Raw genomic sequence first — 23,970 nt, 5'->3', positions numbered from 1 at the left:
CACAGCTCCCCGAGGCACCCGCCCCCCGTGGCCGGCTCTCCCGGGCGCTCACCTCGCTCCCCAGCCGGGACAGCGCAGGCGCGGACGGGCAGCGCGGCGCGGCGGAAGCCGAGCGGGATCACAGGCTCCCCGGTTCCGGCCGCCCTGAGGCCCGGCCTCGGAGTTGCGCCGGGGGCGGACGCCGCGGACGGAGGCTGAGCCTCGCGAGACTCTGCAGACGGCTGAGGTTCCGGGACCGGGAAGTGCGAGCCGGGCCCGGGGCTGCGGGACGCAAGCGCCCCCGCCTACGGACGATCCCCGGAGCCCGCGCGCACGGAGGCCCCGCTGCGCTGCCGGGCAGAGCGGGACCGCAGCCCTCCGGGCCGGCGCTGGGGAACCGTGCGCCCCGGGCCGTTTCCGCTGCCCGGACCCGCCCCCCTCCGGCGCCCGGCCTCCTGGACGCCCCGGCGTGACCCTCGGGGAGCCGACTCCCCCGCCTCCGCCCAGCCCTGCCCGGTGCCGACCCCTGCCCGGACGCAGCAGAGGCCGAGAAGACCTCCGCGGGGAAGGGTTGGCCCCCGGGCCCTCTCCCGGGCTGGCACGTAGGGGCGCCTTCCTCTACCTCCCGGCCTCAGTTTCCCAATTTTGAAGCAGTTAGAGCCCCGGGAGGTTACTTGGCAAACGTCTGCCTGCTTGCACCCATGGAAAAGCCTTTCCGGGTTAAAGAGAAGGCATCCTTAAAAATCCTTCCCCCTTCCCCCGTGATAGTTTTTTCACTTTGAAATTCTCCTTTCGCTCCATGGGACATTTGTTGAACTCTGCCAGTTGACCCCTATGCATTCTGGGGCTTCAGCAGTGAGTTAGGCTATGCAGGCCCCAGCCTACGCAGAGCCTTGAGTAGAAGTCTCCGTTCCCCATGAAATAAGCAGGATCCCTCAATACAAGTAGGGCTGGGAAGACTTGGCAGTCTTCTAACCACTCCACTTCTTGTCTTCGCTTTGGCCTTGCCAGGAACATTGTGACCTTCAGCAGCTCTCATGACTTCATTGGTCCTCTGTGCTATGTTCTCTAAAACAAGCCAGTTCTCTCCATCTAAGTCCTATTCTATTTAATTCTGATAAGTACTCTTATTGAATGCCTGTTTTGTGTCAGATCTCTGCAAAGTGCTGGGATACGATAATAAGCAAAACAAACAGTGGGCCTCTGGTTGATGGGGAAGGCAGGCATACAAATGGGAGAACTATTAAGAAAGAGATTACTGGGTGCCATGGAAGCAAGCAGCAGGGAGATTCACCCCCAACCCCAACAGATGCACTGGCCCCACACAGGAAGCCCTACACACATACAATTGCTGTGAACACTTACAAAATGATGGCTGAGTTCTGAACGGTAAGTCGTAGTCAGCTAGTGAGAGTGTGGAGAGTGGGAAACAAGGACATATTTGATAGGACCTCAAAGGTCAGGGTCAGTCTGGACCATTAACATTCTCAGGAATTGAACTCAAATGGACAAATTTTCTTGAAAGACACAAGTTGCCAAAACTGACACAAGAAATAGAAAACGTGAATCGTCCTATATCTGTTACAGAAATTAAATTCATGAGTAAAAACCTTCCCATAAAGAAAACTCCAGTACAGAAGGCTTTACAGGTGAATTTTACCAAACATTTGAAAATTTAAAAAAAAAAATTAACTTGACACAAACTTTCAGAAAATTGAGGGATGAAGATTTCCAAAAACATTTATGAGGTCAGTATTACTCTGATACCAAAACCAACAATGTATTACTAAAAAGAAAATTACAGCACAATACTCCTCATGAAAATAGATAAAAAATTCTTTTTCCGGGGGAGGGGCACTGCCCAGTGTAAAATTCATAATATCAAACCAAATCCAACAATATATACGAGGAGGATGCATCATAACTATGTACAGCTTATTGCAGAAATAGGACCTTGCCTTACTATTGTAAAAAGTTCAATGTAATTTACCACGTTAATACGTAAAAGAATTTCACCTTCTCTAGAGGTATAGATGAAAACATATGACAAAATTGAACCCTCATTCATGCAAAAACTCTCAGCAAACTAGGAATCGAAGGAACTCTTACCTGGTGAAAGGCGGTGTGAAAAATACTTACAGTAACATTGTCCCCAAGAGTAAGAGTCAGGTGCCTGGGTGGCTCAGTCAGTTAGGCATCTGACTCTTGATTTAGGCTCAGGTCATGATCTCAGGGTTCTGAGATGGGCTACTCACTGGGCATGGAGCCTGCTTAAGATTCTTTCTTTCCCTCTCTGGCTCCCCCCTCTTAAAAAAAATAAAATAAAATAACAAGAGTGACCTCAGTCCTCCTAAGATTGAGAACAAGAATGTCCTCCCTCACTACTTTTATTTAAGTACTGGAGGCTCTAGGCAATGCAATTAGAACAGAAAAATTAGAAATATGAAAAAAGGAAGAAGGAAAATCATCTTTATTCACAATCAACATGATTGTATACATTGAAAATTCAAAGAAATCTGCCCTTCCCCGTCATGCTACTAGGGCTAGTAATGAGTTTAGCAAGGTCACAAGATACTATCAGGAGAGGATTCTTCCTGGGTCTCTCATGTCTCTGCCTGTCTTACAAGGAGGGGCACTGACTGTCTTTGTTCTAGGCTATCTTTAATGAGATACACACACACATACACACGCACATATATACACACATGTGTAGAGTGAACAGCATTGGATGATAGCAATAGTGTCTCCCTCCAGAGCAAAAGGTAGGTTTATTACTCAATATAATAAAGACAATGTCTCCTTTGGGGCCAAAGTTCAGGCAGGCTTCCTGCTCGTCATAAAAGAATCCTGTTCCTTAAGCTTGGGTTTCCTCTTTTGCAGGACACCCCACTGCACGTGCAGGCATCAGCGGGTCCTCCTCACTTTGCCTTATAGGAATTAGGGCTTGGGGAACCAAAAGCTGATATTCCAATTCCTCCTACTGCTGTGAGTAATAAGCTGTCCTTTATCTCTGACCCAGAATTCTCACGCCTTCTGCCAGCATCCATGAAAGCTGCTCGTTTGTAAGTTAGGTATAATCTCAGAGCCTTCAAAGCTCTTGATAGATATAAGATACAAAAACCAGTTGTTTCATACTAGCAATAAACAATTAGAAAATGAAGTTAACAATACCTTTAGCAGAACACAAAAAGCATAGTATAGCAATAAACTTAACAATGTGTGTAGGACAAAATGTGTGCTCTGAAAGCCACAAAGACCTTGCTGAGTGAAATTAAAGATCTAAATAAATGGGAGGACATAACATGCTCATGGCTAGGGAGATATTAAGTTTTCTCCACTCAACCATTCAAATCTTGAGTGGAATGGAAGACAAAGAGTCTATTCCTTCCATGGGAGTCACCATCCCTTTCAACCGAGGACAGTGTCTTGATGAGACTGTCTATCAGCCCCCATTACAGAGATCCCAAGAGCTTCTCATCTTTCACATCTTCATTTTCTCTCTGTTCCCAAGAACTCCCTCATTCATCCAGTGAATTCCCTGTGTCTATTACCGTATTAGTCAATTTCTAAAGAACACCATCTGGTATTATTTTAATACAGTCTGGTATTAAAAAAAAAAACCCTAAAGAATCAGGATTTGCCTGAATACTGCTTTTTGTTGATTAAAAAAGAAAAGAAAAAAATTGTCATTGAAGAACAAGAACCACCAAATCTGGACCCAAGAGAGAGGATGGTCACAAAGCCATAAGTTGGTGCTAAAAGCTCTTTTGTCATCTATAAAATGTGGTAGTCTGTCCCGGACCCATGTCATAGCATCAGTCCTCTGACTGATGTGCAGATATGCAAGAGCTTTATGGAGAAAGTCCCAGGTGGTGGGACTTGAATAGCTGAAAACACTACAGAAGAAAACAGAAGACCTCAGGCTTATCACTGGAGATTCATTTTAACAGCCTTTTGAGGGGCGCCTGGATGGCTCAGTCAATTAAGCATCTGCCTTCAGCTCAAGTCATGATCTTGGGGTCTTGGGATTGAGCCCCGCATCGGGCTCCCTCCTCAGTGGGGAGTCTGCTTCTCCTTCTCCCACTGCCGCCCCCCCCGCTTGTGTACTCATGTGCTCTCTCTCCAAAAAATAAAATACTTTAAAAAAATTTTTTAATTAATAAAAGCCTTTTAAAAAAGCGCAAATGGAAAGAACTCTTATTTGGAAGAAGGAACATCTGGAATTATACCCTTACCTGTGCTCCAGCCCCGCCTGACCAAGGTGGGCATGATCTTGTGGGATGCAAGTTCCCATAGGATCCTGACACCTAGAACGTGCTTTGTCCTGCCTTTCCTACTTTCCCTGGACAAGATTCTTCACATACAACTTGCCTTAGAATTTAAAAGAGACCAAAAAAAAAAAAAAAACCCAAAAAACAAAAAACATATCCCAGAGGTGATACAAAGAATGTAAAGAAAGAAAACAAGCCTAGAATTTAAGAGAACATGAAATTTATTAGATGCGGACTACAAAAATAAAACCATCAAAATCAGAACCCAGCGAGCCCCCACCCCAACCCCCATAAAAACATTTCACCTACACACACAATGGCTAACGAAGACTAAAAAGATGCCAAGCTTCCAAAGCGACAGACGATCAGCTGGAGAAGGCTGATGACTGGGTCAGAGGAGCCCATTCCCGGAGGAGCCCACTGCGGGCTCAGTCACCGCACCAGGCCCAAACCCCAGGCTTCTGGCCCAGAGGCTGACGTCAGGGAGTCCCTGAGCACAGGACTGGCCGCAGCCGCTGGGTGGGAGGCAGACCACTTACTCACACTGCGCGCTCTCCAGTTGTTTCACTCTCAGCTCCAGCTTCTGCGTCTCCAGCACCTGGTAGAACCGGTGCATGGCTGGAGGGGCCAAACGGGGACAGAGAAACGAAGATTTGGTGGGTTTGCGGGTGGGCCCCAGACATCCCCAGATCCTGGCAGACCACCACAGAGCCCCTCATTCAGGGTTGCTGAAGCTCAGTCCTCCCTTCTCTGGGATGGATTTCCGAGTCTACCTGCTGTCATTAAGCTTCACCCCCAGCATCTGCCTGCCGGACACGTTCAGCTCTCATATCAAATCCGGTACCCTGGCTTTTGGCCTTGGCCTCATCAAGTTTTCTATCTGCCTCTATTTGCCCAGTCCATTCTCCAAAATGTATTTCTGTGACAAAAATGTTCCCTCGTCAATGGTTCTATTCTCAGCAGTAGAACAGTATCTGGCATGTGGTGAGATGCAAAAGAAAACTGACAAAATGAAGGTCAGATTCTCCATAACCTTCAGAGGAGTATCTGAACTCCACAGTGTAACTTGCAGGGACCCCCGCGGTCCGACTGGACTATCTCTCCTGCCATACCACTAGGGCAGTGTACCATTTCCTCTCAGTGGAGAGTGCCAGTGCCCTGCTCAATGCAGGCACAGAACAGATACCCAGAGGGTACAGTGTTCCTCAAGTGCCTATCGGTTCCTGTTCGCAAAGGAGCTCAAAGACGTGAAAGTAGAAACAGACCTAGAGCAGGGCTGGCACTACAGGCTGCTAAAGGCCATAAAAAAGGAAGAGCCAGGAATGGGCGATAGAGGAGTGGATGGGGCATCTTTGAAGGACACCCGGATCGGGAGGCCAGGACCACTCACCTTGTTTTAGCCGCAGGGGCTTATCCGCAAAGACGACGCGGATCCAGCCAGGCTCCTTACACATGTAGGTCTTGCCGCGGGACAAGATCAGCTTGTTGTCCAGGAAGCGGCGATGGAGCAGCCGCTCTTCCTCAAAGGTCCACAGATCCAGGTACTAGGGAAGGCCGAAGGACAGAGCTGAGCCAAAGACGCAGCAGGCAGGCCTGCCCAAGAATACTGGGCCTCATTCCCAGAGCTCACCACTTTCAAGTTGATCCAGACGTAGAGGCCAGAGCCATGGTTGAGAAAAGAGATCCCCAATGCCTTCAATTTCTTAGTGATGTATCTGTGAGCTCTCTGCAGCCGGGAGCAGTAGGTGGGCAGGTACACTCTGTCAATCCATTCTGGATGGGTGGGGGAAGACAGCGGTCATGGCTCTGGTGGCAGAGATCTGCCGGAGGGATCCTTATCAAATGCTCCCTACCTGGGCTTCGTGCCAGCTATTTCTATCCAAGATGGACTCTGTGTTCTATCTGAGCTGATGAATGCCATACCCAACACACCTTTTCAATAGTTCAGTAGGAATGTTCTGCTTGGGTTTATACCCCTGATACAAAGAGTCGGGGTCTTCCCGAAGTGGGATAGATGCTGCTGTTGCCAACTGGGCAGACACTCAGAGCCTCGCACAGTGGACTTTGAGAAACCTAGATACACTTAGGGAGACTTAGCCCCGTTGTTCATAGCACTGGCAGCACATAAGAACCAGGTGGGGAGCTTTTTAAAAGCCCTGATGCCCAGGTTATATGCAGGCAGATCATCTAAACCAGAATCTTCGGGGATAGAGCCCACATATCAGCATGTAAGCTCCCCCAAATAATTCCCATGTGTCCAAGGTTGAGGACTCTTGTCCAAGGGGCTAGGAACCTGGTTTCCGCCATGTATCAGAGGGCCGGGCACCATGCACGGAGCCATCTGGTTGGATTTCTCCTATTGACCCTTTTCCCCCTGCCAAAGCTGAAAGCAAGTTGTTTCTAAACCAGATTATCAAATTACATTAATTTGTATCATTATATCCCAGCTTTTAATTTAAATCCTCCAGCCTGGCATCTGCTCTGTTATAGGGAATTAAAGAAAGGGGGCCTTATCTAAGTTTGGGCTATGGCATTAAATAGAGGGAGTGGAGGGAGGTTTCCTCTGAAGCCAGGATTCACTTGTGATCCATGGAGGAAACTGAATCCAGGTGCCATAGATCTAGCCACACCAACTTGCCCAAATGGCAGCTCTCCTTCAGCCACCTTGGAAGATGAAGTCAAGTCATATTTAAGGAGTCACGGCATTTTTTTGGTAATCTCTGCCTACAGCAAGCCAGGCATTGGGGAGGGGAAATTAACCTTTGCGTAAAAACTGGTTTCTGTCTTTCAAGCCTCGGAGAACAATTTGCCTTTGCCCTTTCCAGGCAGAGCACGAGCTCCCAAGCAGCTGAACATGAAAGCCCATCTGTGTTTTAGACCAGCAGCTCGTCTTCTCTCTGTGCGCTACTGCCCGAGCTGAGCTGCATCCTGCCCACCTTCAAACTTCCTGTCCCCCCACCGTTAAGACCAAGGCACAAATAGGGTCTCAGTGGATTTGAGGTATGTCAGCAGCCCAAGCAGACCCAGGAACTCCCCCATAGCCATGAGGCCTAGCCACGATCCCAGCCTGGGATAAGTCTCACTACCTCTGTCCCGAAGCAGCCGATACAGCTTGTACTGGGCGATGCCAGAGATACCGTGGCGATAGCCAAAAGAGCTCACAGCGGAGGCCACCTTCTTGTTTTGCGTGTAAAGAACACCAAAGCAGAAGCCAGAGATGCCGAAATCCTAGCGGAAAAGAAGTAGAGGAAGGAACCCCTGGTTTGCCCACCTCCTGGCCCCCTTTCCTTTCCCACCCGAAGACAGGAAGCTAGGGCTCACCTTACTGGTGCCCCAGATCACATGGGTCCTGTTGGGGTCAGGCAAACTGGAAAGGAGATAGTACAATCAAGGTTATGAAGACATATTGAAAGGATGAAGACTTGGGGTCAATGAGGGCAAGAGAGGAAAATGGACTTGAGGTCCTTCCTAGACATAAGAGCCTATAAGGCCCAAAGTTCAAGAAACAGTTGCCCCAGTTAACAGCCAAGGAGGCAGCAAAAGGTATCCTTGGGGAACTAGATGGGACAGCTCCCAAGTGCCCACTGAATGAAGTCTGGGCCCCTCGGCCTGGCTCATGGCCTTCCTGCAGCTGGTCCAAAGCCAACTTCTTGGCAATCAGCTCTACACACACGTGGGCCACCCACTGTTCCTAAAATGTGCTCACCTATTTCTAACTGCCCCACTTTGGGTAAAGCTGTTCCTTCTGCCAGGCATGGCCTTGCCTTGCTTTGGCTGCTGGGATCCTGTCTTAGGGCCACATGTTAACCTTAAGAAAGTTCTGCCCTATTTCTCTTCTTTCCCTATGCACTATTCGTCAAGAAGTTCCTACCCTGACCTTCAGTGGGGTTTTATGTAGACGTGTGACAGTGCACTTTCTACCTTGCCTTCAAGTTATTTCATGTGCAAAACAGAATTGCAAAAAGACACTTGGGAGGAAAGAGGATGCTTTGCTCATTTTCACACTCCCAGTGGCACTTAGCTCCAGTTCGTAGCACATAGCCCGTTAAGTCTATGGCCCATGAACACACCCTATAAAAGCAGGAACCTCATGGCTCGCATTCTCAACTCCAGCTAAGGCCAAAAAACTCACCTTTCCATGCCCAGAAGGCTGTGGAACGTGATGGATTCATCAAACACAGACAGCATGTAAATCTCATCTATAATCACGTGTAGGTTGTACCTGCAGGTTGGGCAAAAGAGGGAGAACATTATCTAGGTTCTCTCTCATCTCAACTCCTTTTCTTTCGTGGGCTTCTCTGGATACAGTTCAGATACTCATACCACTCCGGCAGTGCATCCAACCCTTCCAAGGGGCTTAGTAAGGTAGAAGAGAGGTACACTAGAAGGGGGGGTCTTTAGACCTGGCTCAGGGGTAGGAAGGAATAGGACCCAAAGACACTCAAGAGAACATCTAATGCTTCAGCTGTCAAGCAGAGACCAATGCAACGGGGAGGGCTTCGTGTCCCAAAGAGTTTTACGTCTGGTATAGTCAGGAGCTCCCACCCAGTGTCTGGATTGAATAGTGGCATTAAGTGGGCTAAGTACTAATGCAGGTCATCGTGTTTATTTCCCCAACAGCCCTCCGAAGCAGTGCTGGTATCTCACTTTTATGGATGAAGAACCCGTTTCTGAGACAAAGTTAGTTCCCTCAATTAGCAGGTACTCGAGCAGGGATCTGAACCTAGTTCTGTCAAATTCCAGCCCACACACTACCAGCATTCTTCCTTTTGTCCTCATGAGCTGCCATGAACTTGTCTGGACTAGAGTTATGAAATTTGGATAAGTGTGTTTCTTCTAGAAAATGGGAGATTAGCACCGCTAACCAATAGGGTTATTTCAGGACTCCAGAGAACTGATGTTAACGTGTTCATGGGAAGGGGACATGAGGGTTCTTTAGGGACACATCTTCACCCCACAGGGTCTGAGAGTCTGGTTTCCTTGCCGCCTCAGGCCAGGTAGCTGGGAAACGGATGCCAGGAGAAAGTGGTTATGTGACAAGAAGAGGAAAAGCAACAAAACCAGATCATAATTGTTATGCAGGTGTCTGTACCTGGGGGGGGGGAGGCAAAAATGGCAAAAAAACGTTTGGTTGAAGCACGTGGGTACATTTTCTTTCACTTCAATTTCAGTGAGTTGTACAAAGCTTTGCAAAGTATACTGTGCAGTAAAAATATTGGGGTCAGTTACATCTGGTTCTGACTTCTTGGCCATGAGTGACAGGAACCCCGTTCAGGGACTTCGTCTAGTCTCAAGGGCTGAAACTCCTACCTCTTGGCAAATTCCAGGTACTCTTTCAGTGAGTCTCGGGAGTAGACGTCTCCCAGAGGATTCTGAGGGTTGATTAGTATGAGGCCTCTGACCTTTTTCCCCTAAAAAAACAAACAAAAAAACAAAACCCAAAACCCCCAAATAAACAAAACACCAAAAAACGTCACTGAAGTGAACACAACAGGTCCTTCACATCTACCTCAAGTTCAGCCGAAGGTCAAGTCAGGATACCCAATTTTAGACACCTTCCCAAGGCCTTTAGTTGGGATCTCAGCAACTTAGGTAGGATCAGGAACACACAGCTCTTTACTGCCCACAAAGGGGGAGCAAGGAGGAGCTCTGGGGGCTGCCCCAGACACAAGGCTCAGGGCTCTCAGGGGGACACGCCCCTGGGACACTGCCTCTTCCGAAGAAGGAGCCCACAACACCTTGGTGAGAACGATGTCCCCTCTCAGGGGCAGCAGCGCCCACCCCGAAGACACGGGTCCCTCCTTACTGTAAGTGTCGCCTCAAGCAGAGCCTGTCCAACTTGTCCACAGTGAGCTGGAACAGACGGGGATGTGCATCTGTGCTCTGGAAGACAGACACGGCCTGAGCACTGCCTACCTGAGAGTTCTACGCCCCAGCCCCTCGCTCCTCTACACACCGAGCAGTCCCTCACACCCAGGGCTGCCGTCCCACAGCCCTCCTTGCCCTAATTTCCCCATCTTCCCCCCACCGACGCAAATATGGGAGGAGAGAGAGCAAAGTCCCCTACACCTTCCAAATGCCCTTAGGATGTTCCATTGCCTGGTAGGCTAAGCAGGGGAAGGGGCCCCATTCTGACCTCACTGTCCAGGTGGACGAGAATCAGCTCAACTTTCGAATACAGGTGGGAACTAAAGGCGAAGCCACCATAGAAGGGGGTGGGGGTCAGAAAGGCCTCTAGAAGCACAGGGAGACAAAATGCTGTCGCTCCGGGGTCTCTCTACCTCAGACCGGTAGCAACACCACAGACAGAGAGGTTACTTTGGCAATCCCTCCTACTTGGGGCTTAATTTTTGGCCTCAGGCTCTATAAAAGTTACATTCTTATAAATGCTATTTGGGGAACACTACAGAAGGAGAAGGGGAAGAATATTGCTATGAACGGCTCGGGATCCAGGTTACAAACCCAAACGGGCTGCCAGCGCGTGGAGCACTAGTCATCCGGCAAGTCTTACCTGCTCCTGTCCAAATACTAGAGGCTGAGGTCCATGCCCAGAGAGGGCGCTCCTCTCTCTGCATGGCTCAGACTACCTGCACCTGGTGAGCTCCTGGGTTCTTTCCTTCCCCTTCCTTTGGCCTCACTGATGAGTTAGCCAAGGGCCTACTCCTTTGAGTGAAACTGACCATCTGGGTACCTTCCTTCCGTGGAGCCAGAGCTCACTATGATTGGAGACTCTTGTTCGGGTGTTGTTAAGAGGGAGACTGAGAACAGATCCCTCAGCCTTATTTGATCTAGAACTAATTAGCCTTTTGGAGCAGGGGTGGTAGAGAAGATAGGAGTTCGGAAATCTAACTGGTCTAAGCCAGTTTACCAGGGCTTTCTGTACTGGAGTTGAGTCCAGAAGCCCAGCCAATCATATAATGAGTTGGCTCTAACTGCCACTCTTTCTGAGGCATACGTCCCTTGAGGACTGTCCCATGTTTTCCTTCCACATTAAATGGGGACCCAAATCCGTCACTCCTACAGAATAGTAGGAAGATGTTCTAAGTTCCAGCACTTTAAGGGAAAGGCCTTTGAGTCAAGTTATTCTTCCCTAAGGACCAGTGCCCATGTGCTGCTATTTTCCTGAGGGAAAGTAGGGCCCATTGACTTACCACCTGGATCACACAGAACCACGGCCAGCGTGGAGAACACAGAGCAGCAGCCATTTAGAACGACTACCTGAAGATGTGCAGAAGGCAGAAGTCAAACACCAGTCCCCATGTAAGAAGGTCTACCCCCTTTTTCTCCCTCCCCCCAGGAGGGATAAGCACCAGGAACCTCATCTGGAACCCACTGGCCTTGGCTCTGCCCTGGCCGTCAGGGCCTCTGCTGGTTCTAGAAAATGCAGAGAGTCCCCCAAGAATCCAGCCCTCTACCAGGATGCTAGTGAGGCTGGGAAACGGACTCACATTTTCTGGATCGAGCTGAGCAGGTGCCTTGCAGTAGTAGGTCAGGAACCGGGCCACCTCTTCCCACAGGCTGTGGGTAGACCCAGAGAGACTGTGTGGTGCCCAGGCCCATGGGCCTTTCCTTAGTCAAGGTATAGGCTGCAGTCTTTTCCAAAGAGCAAGGCATCCAACCTCATGTCACAGGGATACTGACTGATGCTATCAACTCTCCAGGTGACGCAGACGATAAGTGTGAGAGTTTGGACGAGAACTCAGGCCTTCTGAATTATAGGGCAGTGCTATTTCTACCATACCAGGCTCCCTCCTGAGGAGCTTTCACTCTAGACATTTTCTAGAACTTGTTACCCAAAGAAATAGGGAGGCAGCCAACCAAGAATCTGGCGCCCTGGGTCCTTCCCTCCCTGAGAACAGGTATCTGGGGGCTACAAGACTTTAGATCTGGAAGTTACTTACAATGGTTGCCCTGACCAATCAGGATACTGCAGCAGGACATCCTCAATGACGTTCATGTCACTCTGACTCAACTGCTGACAAAGAGAAGGTGAGGACAGCCAGACCAGGGAAGACCAACAGGCCTTATCTTACTGCTAGGATGCATATGGGTGTTCACCCTACAACCCAGGGCCTTACAGAAGAATAGGGAAACATGCAACATGCCCCTTCATGAATGGAGGCCCCAATCTTCTGGTCATCGGTTACACAAAGAGAACTAAGGGGTATTGGACAACCTCCCCAACCTTACACTTGGGCCAGAGGCTCCCTTGGCAGCCTACCCACCATATGCCCATCCAGAGCACACCCAGAAACACAATAAGCCAGGAGGTAAGATGTGTTATTCAAGAACCTTTTTACCAACTCCCTTCCTTAAACTCCTTAGTCCCATTCCTGTATCTACCACATGCTAAGAAACATTCAAGGGGTACTGGACCCAACGGTGGGTCCCAGCACAGCCCAAGACTTGGCTTACCCTTTCAGTCATCAGATCAAGGCAGAGCTTATTCTCACTGATGCCAAGGTTAATGAAGCCCTGGAGATGGAAGGAATCGATCAGGCCACTTGCCCTGATCCATAGGGACCTCTTTAAACATTCTAGTAAGTACTCCGATGATTTGCAATGGAAATCTCACTGCCCCACTAGGCAGTTCACTCCATGTTTAACAGCTTCAAGTGTTAGAAAACTTGCCACAGTCTCAAAAATTATACAGCTTGCAATTTCCCCCTTTAGAACCACACAGTACTTCTATACCAGGGAGCAGTCGCTGAGTTCTTATGCTGTGCCAGACCCCAGACGAAGGGCTTCATGCAGTAGCCTTCCTTCTCACAACTCCCAAGGAAACGGTTCTAGTATGATCCTCGCTTTGAAGAGAGTGAGGCTCAGGCAGGTGGACCACCCCACTGCCCCGTAAGCTCGGCCATGGGCAGAACCCCACCTGCCTGACCCCAGGGCCTGCTGCGTGCCCATCTCTGCCAGTTGCACTTCCATGTGAGGCCCCTTCACGTTCCTGGAGGACACAGTGGTTCTTCAGAGTCCAATGGAGATACCGGACTCCGTTAGTCCCCAGAAAAAGTAGATGGCCATTGACCACATATCGCTTAGCTAGAAACAGAAAAGAAGGTACGACTCGGGCTGTCCTCCACCCTCTGGCTAGAGAGCAGTTGTGAACCTCCCCTGCTGGGAGCCTCTCCCTGGCTCCCTAGCCTAATGTCACCATCTTAACACCCCACAACTCTCATCACCTCACTCATGTTCCCTAATCTAGCCCCAGGAGCCTCATTTCCCCATCATTCCAAGCCCTTCTCACCTTAAAGCTTTCATACCTGTAGTTCCTCCTACCTGGAAGACTGCCCCCCCACTCCCAACCCTACCACCCCCACTCCCAACCCTACCACCCCTACCACATGGTTGGCTGGTTCAGCCTTTAAGACACCTCAGACCACCCAAGGGCCTCCCCTTACTTCCCTGAGGTTATTATTATTACTAATGTTCCTTTCCCGATGGTGGGCTACATTCGGCACTGGACTCCACTCCATGAGGGAGGGTTTGCTTACCACTGTGATCACAGTGACCACAGTGACTCCTCGTGGGCAAGAGCAGGGACTGAGGGAATGCACGTGGAGGAGGGGTGGGGAGGACCCAGACACAGCTCTTAACTTTCTTGGCATTGTCCCCTTGCTTCTGTGCCCATTCCCTTCTCGCTAAGGTGACAATAGCGTCTACTTCGTGGAACTAGGAAGAGTGAGAGAGAGGCCAGTACTTGGCACCAGACTCAGTCAATCCTAGTGATGGGGGCCCTCAAGGAGGTGTCTCCCCCCCACTCCTCACCAAGGTGTTCTTGTCCTCGTCATATTTATCTCCTTGGTACAGTTTGTAATCCTGGAAGCTGGCTTGGAATAAGGCAGAGATGTCAATCCCACGGTTGGACAGGTGCTGGCTGACGAATGTCGCTTCAGGATCATTCCGTTGGTGAACTGGCTGGTCAGGCTGCCTGGATGATTGGGCCCGCTGCCCACCTCCAACAACACCCCTCACATCCAGGGAAGGGCAAGACGGTTGCAGCCCCAGGCCACCTGCGGCCCCAGACTGGAGGAGGTTGACCAACTGGTACATTAAGCCGTCCAGGAGGGCTTCCTGCTCCCCAGTGGCCGGATGACGCCTCTGTTCCTCCGGCACCAGGTCCTGCTGCTGGCGCATGGTGACCAGCTGCACCATATGCTTCTCGACGGTCAGCTTGAAGTGCAGCATCACCTCCACGGGCTGGGTGTGGATGCCCTGGTTCCCGAGGCACTGACCCCTCATCTGACCACAGGGCAGATGGACGGTGTCTGACCGGTGACTCATGGTCTGGGGCTCTGTCTCGGCCTCAGCAGGCTGGCTGGAACCTGCGGGGGGGGACCATGTGCTGCAGCAAAGTCTACTCGCCTTGACCCTCAGGTTCAGGCCTGATCTCCGGCTCCCCACTGCCCCTCCTACTTCCACACCTCGGGTAGAGGCCCACATTGGTTCTGGAAGAATTACCGACTCATTCAAGGGCAATGCTTAAGTGGCCCCAAGCCCAGACACTGGAGCACTGTACTTACAAGACATTAAAATGGGTTCTGAGAAAAAGCTTTAGGGCCTACGTTGAGAAAAAGGGGACACTGAACAGGTTGGCTCTGGGGTCTCCACCGGTGCCTCAGTTAGAGCAATTCCTGCTTTACAGCGTTCTAAGAAAAAGGGATTTTGAAGACAGAGAGAAAGAAAGAGGGAGGGGGAGGGAGGGAGACAGAGAAGGAAAGAAAAGACGGGGAGACCCAGACAGAAAGAAAATAAAAAGCCTGAGTAAATTATCCTGCTAGAACAGGGATTAGTAAACTACTGCCCAAGGGCCAAATCCAGCTACCTCTTTCTGTAAATAAAGTTTGATGGGAACATGGTCACATTTGTTTATGTATCACTTCTGGCTGCTTTTATGCCACAATAGCAGAGTGGAACAGCTGAGACACAGACTATATGGTTCACAAGGTCTACGATATTCATTATCTGGCCCTGTATGGAAAAAGTTTGCTATCCCTTATTCTAGAACATCAGCCCTTCTTTTTATCTCTTTTTCCTAAGTTGGCCATACCGGATATTCAAAGCTCGGTCCTTCCATTCCTTCCTTGTGTCACTTCCTTATAAATACCTTCAACCTGCTCCCACTAGTAACCACAGGTGGGATACGTGGTTCTTGAACTTCAAACTTCACCAGAGTCACTTGGAGGACTTCTAGGACAGGGATGGCGAGGCCTCCTTGCCAGACTTTCAATCAGTAGGTGTGGGCTGGGAATTTTCAGTTCTAACAAGTTCCTGAGACTCTACTTTGAGAGCTTCTAAGGATTCAAACCACCCTTTCCTCTGACGCAAGTCAAAACGATGGGTAGGACCTCAGAAACACCTTTTTAAAGCCTCAAAGAATCCAAATTCTGGACACTCTGCCCAACCTCTTCCAACCATGTTCAGTCTGCTTGTGGTATTCCCAGAGCACCCAGTCCTTCCCCTTGATGACACTTAACACTGTTCCTTGTTCAGGATCTCCCCGGGTCAGCCTTCATCACGGTATCGTTAGCACAGTGCCTGGCACATAGGAGAGGCACAACCACGGGGATGTTGCAAAGTCCACGAAGGGAGGAGCCATAACTGAGGACTTAGCTATAGAAGATGGAACAACGACCAGATGCAGCCATAGGACAAAGTCTACCAAGTCTTGACTTAGGGTGCCAACCCCTCTTCAACAGTGATACAAAGAACTTCACTCACCAGCATCAGGAACATGCATACTGTTTAGAAAGAAATGGAACAAACACAAGCCCTCATGCCTAGACTAACCCTTTGTTCCACAAGCAAAAGCTCTGCTCTGGCCCAAACTCCCTCCCTTAAGAGTAGGAGGGTCATTGTAATGGGGTGCTCCACCCTGCAGGTAGGGAGGTCACACGGTCCTTCCAGATACAGACATCCCCCCATTTAGGATGGTTCAACTTATGATTTTTTTTTTTTTACTTTACAATGGTGCAAAAATGATATGCATTCACGTAGAAACTGTACTTGGAATTCNGGAGGGTTTGCTTACCACTGTGATCACAGTGACCACAGTGACTCCTCGTGGGCAAGAGCAGGGACTGAGGGAATGCACGTGGAGGAGGGGTGGGGAGGACCCAGACACAGCTCTTAACTTTCTTGGCATTGTCCCCTTGCTTCTGTGCCCATTCCCTTCTCGCTAAGGTGACAATAGCGTCTACTTCGTGGAACTAGGAAGAGTGAGAGAGAGGCCAGTACTTGGCACCAGACTCAGTCAATCCTAGTGATGGGGGCCCTCAAGGAGGTGTCTCCCCCCCCACTCCTCACCAAGGTGTTCTTGTCCTCGTCATATTTATCTCCTTGGTACAGTTTGTAATCCTGGAAGCTGGCTTGGAATAAGGCAGAGATGTCAATCCCACGGTTGGACAGGTGCTGGCTGACGAATGTCGCTTCAGGATCATTCCGTTGGTGAACTGGCTGGTCAGGCTGCCTGGATGATTGGGCCCGCTGCCCACCTCCAACAACACCCCTCACATCCAGGGAAGGGCAAGACGGTTGCAGCCCCAGGCCACCTGCGGCCCCAGACTGGAGGAGGTTGACCAACTGGTACATTAAGCCGTCCAGGAGGGCTTCCTGCTCCCCAGTGGCCGGATGACGCCTCTGTTCCTCCGGCACCAGGTCCTGCTGCTGGCGCATGGTGACCAGCTGCACCATATGCTTCTCGACGGTCAGCTTGAAGTGCAGCATCACCTCCACGGGCTGGGTGTGGATGCCCTGGTTCCCGAGGCACTGACCCCTCATCTGACCACAGGGCAGATGGACGGTGTCTGACCGGTGACTCATGGTCTGGGGCTCTGTCTCGGCCTCAGCAGGCTGGCTGGAACCTGCGGGGGGGGACCATGTGCTGCAGCAAAGTCTACTCGCCTTGACCCTCAGGTTCAGGCCTGATCTCCGGCTCCCCACTGCCCCTCCTACTTCCACACCTCGGGTAGAGGCCCACGTTGGTTCTGGAAGAATTACCGACTCATTCAAGGGCAATGCTTAAGTGGCCCCAAGCCCAGACACTGGAGCACTGTACTTACAAGACATTAAAATGGGTTCTGAGAAAAAGCTTTAGGGCCTACGTTGAGAAAAAGGGGACACTGAACAGGTTGGCTCTGGGGTCTCCACCGGTGCCTCAGTTAGAGCAATTCCTGCTTTACAGCGTTCTAAGAAAAAGGGATTTTGAAGACAGAAAGAAAGAAAGAGGGAGGGGGAGGGAAGGAGACAGAGAAGGAAAGAAAAGACGGGGAGACCCAGACAGAAAGAAAATAAAAAGCCTGAGTAAATTATCCTGCTAGAACAGGGATTAGTAAACTACTGCCCAAGGGCCAAATCCAGCTACCTCTTTCTGTAAATAAAGTTTGATGGGAACATGGTCACATTTGTTTATGTATCACTTCTGGCTGCTTTTATGCCACAATAGCAGAGTGGAACAGCTGAGACACAGACTATATGGTTCACAAGGTCTACGATATTCATTATCTGGCCCTGTATGGAAAAAGTTTGCTATCCCTTATTCTAGAACATCAGCCCTTCTTTTTATCTCTTTTTCCTAAGTTGGCCATACCGGATATTCAAAGCTCGGTCCTTCCATTACTTCCTTGTGTCACTTCCTTATAAATACCTTCAACCTGCTCCCACTAGTAACCACAGGTGGGATACGTGGTTCTTGAACTTCAAACTTCACCAGAGTCACTTGGAGGACTTCTAGGACAGGGATGGCGAGGCCTCCTTGCCAGACTTTCAATCAGTAGGTGTGGGCTGGGAATTTTCAGTTCTAACAAGTTCCTGAGACTCTACTTTGAGAGCTTCTAAGGATTCAAACCACCCTTTCCTCTGACGCAAGTCAAAACGATGGGTAGGACCTCAGAAACACCTTTTTAAAGCCTCAAAGAATCCAAATTCTGGACACTCTGCCCAACCTCTTCCAACCATGTTCAGTCTGCTTGTGGTATTCCCAGAGCACCCAGTCCTTCCCCTTGATGACACTTAACACTGTTCCTTGTTCAGGATCTCCCCGGGTCAGCCTTCATCACGGTATCGTTAGCACAGTGCCTGGCACATAGGAGAGGCACAACCACGGGGATGTTGCAAAGTCCACGAAGGGAGGAGCCATAACTGAGGACTTAGCTATAGAAGATGGAACAACGACCAGATGCAGCCATAGGACAAAGTCTACCAAGTCTTGACTTAGGGTGCCAACCCCTCTTCAACAGTGATACAAAGAACTTCACTCACCAGCATCAGGAACATGCATACTGTTTAGAAAGAAATGGAACAAACACAAGCCCTCATGCCTAGACTAACCCTTTGTTCCACAAGCAAAAGCTCTGCTCTGGCCCAAACTCCCTCCCTTAAGAGTAGGAGGGTCATTGTAATGGGGTGCTCTACCCTGCAGGTAGGGAGGTCACACGGTCCTTCCAGATACAGACATCCCCCCATTTAGGATGGTTCAACTTATGATTTTTTTTTTTTTACTTTACAATGGTGCAAAAATGATATGCATTCACGTAGAAACTGTACTTGGAATTCTGAATTTGAATTCTTTCCTGGCCCAGGGGTATACGGTACGGTCCTCTCTTGTGATGCTGGGCACCGGCAGCGAGCTGCAGCTTCCAGTCAACCCCGCGATCACAAAGGTCAAAACCATCTTACAACTATCCTGGACCTAGACAACCCTCCTGCTTTTCACCCTCAGTACAGTATTTAATAAATTACAGGAGATGGTCAACACTTTATTACAAAACAGACTGCTCAAGGATTTTGCCCAGGTGTAGGCTAATGTGAGTGTTCTAAGCCTACTTAAGATAGGTTAGGCTAAACTATGATGTTCAGTAGTTTAGGCGTATTAATTAAATGCATTTTCAACTAGTAATGGGTTTATCATTACATAACCCCCTTCTAAGTCAAGGGAGATCCATACTTGGAAAGCATAGCAGGGTAGTTAAGGGTCAAGAGGGATTCCTGTGATTTTCCCTTCCAAACAGTGGTGTTTATCATCCCTGTTGCTCCTGGGGAGTGCTGGTGGGAAGAGCCACAATGGTGGACAAGATCTCTTTTCAATGGGCAAGAAGTTTGCCTTCTTCCAGAGGTGGGCTCTCACATACTGAAGGTCTTGTCCTGTGTCACCTTAATAACAAAAATCAAAGATACCACCGCTCTGTAGTATCCACTAGACCAGCACGTAGCCCCAGAATTTAAGCCCTAATTTCAATTCAGGCTGGATTAGGGGGTTCTTTTGGACTTCTTGCCCCGGAAGTCCTTGATGTTACCAAGGTTCCACGATTCTGCCCCACCTACCCAGCTCTCAGCCAGGGACTCTAGGACCAAAGAAAATAGCAATCAGGATCAGGTAGGGAAACCAGAGCCCAGTGTGGCCCAACAAGCCATTGGAGGAGAAAGGCTGCTTACAGCAGGTGGAATGAGAACCTCTCAGACAGGCTTATGGAATAACAAGTAGGTGCCAAGGCAAGTACCCAAAAGAAGTGCAATTTCTTTAATTTTCTTCTTTTTTTAAGGTTTATTTATTTATTTGACAGAAAGAGCACAAGAAGGGGGACAGGGAGCAGCAGGCTCCCCACGGAGCAGGGAGCCCGATGCGAGACTCAATCCCAGGACCCTGAGAANAAGAGCACAAGAAGGGGGACAGGGAGCAGCAGGCTCCCCACGGAGCAGGGAGCCCGATGCGAGACTCAATCCTCAGCATGACCTGAGCCAAAGGCAGATGCTTAACTGACTGAGCCACCCAGGTGCCCAAGAAGTGTATTTTCTTGGCAAAATGTATTTTCTAATAAGGAAGTGAGTATGTGGCCAGGCCAGGAGGAAACCTGGCAGTTAGGCCTCTGCCAAGGAAAAGTCTATTGTGAAAGACATTGGCCCACAAAGGCAATAATGTCCCTAAATTGTCTGGTATTAGGGGACACCAACACTTTCCTCTAGTCCTTTTGTACGAACCCTTGGTTTCAGTCTTCCCCAGCTTCCAACCATCTACCTGTTGAGCCACACTTGGGGGCCTTCTAGAACAGCTAGAAGCGGTGTCTCAGAACCAGCCAAGCAGATGGCAACAGCCCTCTGAAAAGGCTGGCAAACAGTAGAAGCTGAGAAGGAGTGAACATGGAAAATGAGCTAGGAACAAGCAGGTCTCCTGTTTGTGTGCAGTGCTGGCACATGGGGAGCTCCTTCATAGCAGAAAAGGTTTGATGTCACTTTTCCTAGCACCCTACAAGCTCTTCTAGCTCTGTCTTGCCCTCCAACCTTCTTTCCCTTTGCCATGTACCAGGCTCCTCTGTCATCCCAGTCCTCTGAACTAATTCAGATGGCTCCTTCTTATTATGATAAGTATGATAAGATTGCAGAGTCTCCATGTGTGTGGGAAGCAAGGTGTTGGGAAGATAGACCCCTCAACCAAGTTACAAAACTGAAATCTCAGGTAAAAATAGCCTTGAGGAGCCTAGGTTATATTTTAGAGTTCCTACTCACCAATTGTAGCCTGTTGCAAGAATTATCTCCCCTGTCTGGGCATCTGTTTTTCCATATGTAAGATAAGAAGATACCTCAATTCAGGGTGAGAACACTGAAGCCTAATGATAGGAGTCACTTCCACGGTCCCACAGACGGTCCGGATTTTAAACCTCAGACCTTGCACTTGAGCCCAGGCTTCTGGGAATGAGAGTAAGCTGGCTGAAAACCAGTCCTTGCATGCGCAGCAGCTGGCCTGCATGTCATAATGCCCAGGAGATCTCAATTTCTGCAGTTGGATTAACTTCACCCAACAACCTTGTCCTCCTGTATTGTTCATGACTGAAATTCCTGGGCAGAAGCTGAAAAACACTCTGGAAGTGGTTACCTTAGACTTGCACTTCTCAGAGGATCACTTTTCAAATACAGTGTCCAGGACACAAAATCCAGACACATGGACAAACAGCATGAGGTAAGATCAGTGCAGACAACAGAAAGGCTAACTGGACTCCAGCTACTAAAAGTAGACTGTAAAATCATCACTTTTCCATCCTAGGAGATAAAAATNAACGACCAGATGCAGCCATAGGACAAAGTCTACCAAGTCTTGACTTAGGGTGCCAACCCCTCTTCAACAGTGATACAAAGAACTTCACTCACCAGCATCAGGAACATGCATACTGTTTAGAAAGAAATGGAACAAACACAAGCCCTCATGCCTAGACTAACCCTTTGTTCCACAAGCAAAAGCTCTGCTCTGGCCCAAACTCCCTCCCTTAAGAGTAGGAGGGTCATTGTAATGGGGTGCTCCACCCTGCAGGTAGGGAGGTCACACGGTCCTTCCAGATACAGACATCCCCCCATTTAGGATGGTTCAACTTATGATTTTTTTTTTTTTACTTTACAATGGTGCAAAAATGATATGCATTCACGTAGAAACTGTACTTGGAATTCTGAATTTGAATTCTTTCCTGGCCCAGGGGTATACGGTACGGTCCTCTCTTGTGATGCTGGGCACCGGCAGCGAGCTGCAGCTTCCAGTCAACCCCGCGATCACAAAGGTCAAAACCATCTTACAACTATCCTGGACCTAGACAACCCTCCTGCTTTTCACCCTCAGTACAGTATTTAATAAATTACAGGAGATGGTCAACACTTTATTACAAAACAGACTGCTCAAGGATTTTGCCCAGGTGTAGGCTAATGTGAGTGTTCTAAGCCTACTTAAGATAGGTTAGGCTAAACTATGATGTTCAGTAGTTTAGGCGTATTAATTAAATGCATTTTCAACTAGTAATGGGTTTATCATTACATAACCCCCTTCTAAGTCAAGGGAGATCCATACTTGGAAAGCATAGCAGGGTAGTTAAGGGTCAAGAGGGATTCCTGTGATTTTCCCTTCCAAACAGTGGTGTTTATCATCCCTGTTGCTCCTGGGGAGTGCTGGTGGGAAGAGCCACAATGGTGGACAAGATCTCTTTTCAATGGGCAAGAAGTTTGCCTTCTTCCAGAGGTGGGCTCTCACATACTGAAGGTCTTGTCCTGTGTCACCTTAATAACAAAAATCAAAGATACCACCGCTCTGTAGTATCCACTAGACCAGCACGTAGCCCCAGAATTTAAGCCCTAATTTCAATTCAGGCTGGATTAGGGGGTTCTTTTGGACTTCTTGCCCCGGAAGTCCTTGATGTTACCAAGGTTCCACGATTCTGCCCCACCTACCCAGCTCTCAGCCAGGGACTCTAGGACCAAAGAAAATAGCAATCAGGATCAGGTAGGGAAACCAGAGCCCAGTGTGGCCCAACAAGCCATTGGAGGAGAAAGGCTGCTTACAGCAGGTGGAATGAGAACCTCTCAGACAGGCTTATGGAATAACAAGTAGGTGCCAAGGCAAGTACCCAAAAGAAGTGCAATTTCTTTAATTTTCTTCTTTTTTTAAGGTTTATTTATTTATTTGACAGAAAGAGCACAAGAAGGGGGACAGGGAGCAGCAGGCTCCCCACGGAGCAGGGAGCCCGATGCGAGACTCAATCCTCAGCATGACCTGAGCCAAAGGCAGATGCTTAACTGACTGAGCCACCCAGGTGCCCAAGAAGTGTATTTTCTTGGCAAAATGTATTTTCTAATAAGGAAGTGAGTATGTGGCCAGGCCAGGAGGAAACCTGGCAGTTAGGCCTCTGCCAAGGAAAAGTCTATTGTGAAAGACATTGGCCCACAAAGGCAATAATGTCCCTAAATTGTCTGGTATTAGGGGACACCAACACTTTCCTCTAGTCCTTTTGTACGAACCCTTGGTTTCAGTCTTCCCCAGCTTCCAACCATCTACCTGTTGAGCCACACTTGGGGGCCTTCTAGAACAGCTAGAAGCGGTGTCTCAGAACCAGCCAAGCAGATGGCAACAGCCCTCTGAAAAGGCTGGCAAACAGTAGAAGCTGAGAAGGAGTGAACATGGAAAATGAGCTAGGAACAAGCAGGTCTCCTGTTTGTGTGCAGTGCTGGCACATGGGGAGCTCCTTCATAGCAGAAAAGGTTTGATGTCACTTTTCCTAGCACCCTACAAGCTCTTCTAGCTCTGTCTTGCCCTCCAACCTTCTTTCCCTTTGCCATGTACCAGGCTCCTCTGTCATCCCAGTCCTCTGAACTAATTCAGATGGCTCCTTCTTATTATGATAAGTATGATAAGATTGCAGAGTCTCCATGTGTGTGGGAAGCAAGGTGTTGGGAAGATAGACCCCTCAACCAAGTTACAAAACTGAAATCTCAGGTAAAAATAGCCTTGAAGAGCCTAGGTTATATTTTAGAGTTCCTACTCACCAATTGTAGCCTGTTGCAAGAATTATCTCCCCTGTCTGGGCATCTGTTTTTCCATATGTAAGATAAGAAGATACCTCAATTCAGGGTGAGAACACTGAAGCCTAATGATAGGAGTCACTTCCACGGTCCCACAGACGGTCCGGATTTTAAACCTCAGACCTTGCACTTGAGCCCAGGCTTCTGGGAATGAGAGTAAGCTGGCTGAAAACCAGTCCTTGCATGCGCAGCAGCTGGCCTGCATGTCATAATGCCCAGGAGATCTCAATTTCTGCAGTTGGATTAACTTCACCCCAACAACCTTGTCCTCCTGTATTGTTCATGACTGAAATTCCTGGGCAGAAGCTGAAAAACACTCTGGAAGTGGTTACCTTAGACTTGCACTTCTCAGAGGATCACTTTTCAAATACAGTGTCCAGGACACAAA

At 49.1% G+C, this 23,970-nt stretch overlaps 1 protein-coding gene across 1 annotated transcript; it reads right to left on the bottom strand.

Moving 5' to 3' along the window:
- Positions 1-4,484: 4,484 nt before the first annotated feature.
- Positions 4,485-14,904, bottom strand: ACCSL (1-aminocyclopropane-1-carboxylate synthase homolog (inactive) like). The gene is given in 15 exon segments (XM_019809916.2): positions 4,485-4,868; positions 5,641-5,794; positions 5,881-6,023; positions 7,337-7,478; positions 7,572-7,617; positions 8,383-8,472; positions 9,561-9,661; positions 10,057-10,085; positions 10,088-10,131; positions 10,376-10,484; positions 11,402-11,468; positions 11,699-11,768; positions 12,152-12,222; positions 12,666-12,725; positions 14,022-14,904. Coding segments are annotated over 15 exon segments (1,884 nt in total). The 5' UTR covers positions 14,697-14,904; the 3' UTR covers positions 4,485-4,785.
- Between the last annotated feature and the right edge of the window lie 9,066 nt (positions 14,905-23,970).

Source organism: Ailuropoda melanoleuca, chromosome 16, assembly GCF_002007445.2.
Source record: "Ailuropoda melanoleuca isolate Jingjing chromosome 16, ASM200744v2, whole genome shotgun sequence".
Lineage (NCBI taxonomy): Eukaryota > Metazoa > Chordata > Mammalia > Carnivora > Ursidae > Ailuropoda > Ailuropoda melanoleuca.
Note: the sequence above shows the minus strand (reverse complement) of the source record. Positions and strands in the feature narration are given on the sequence as shown.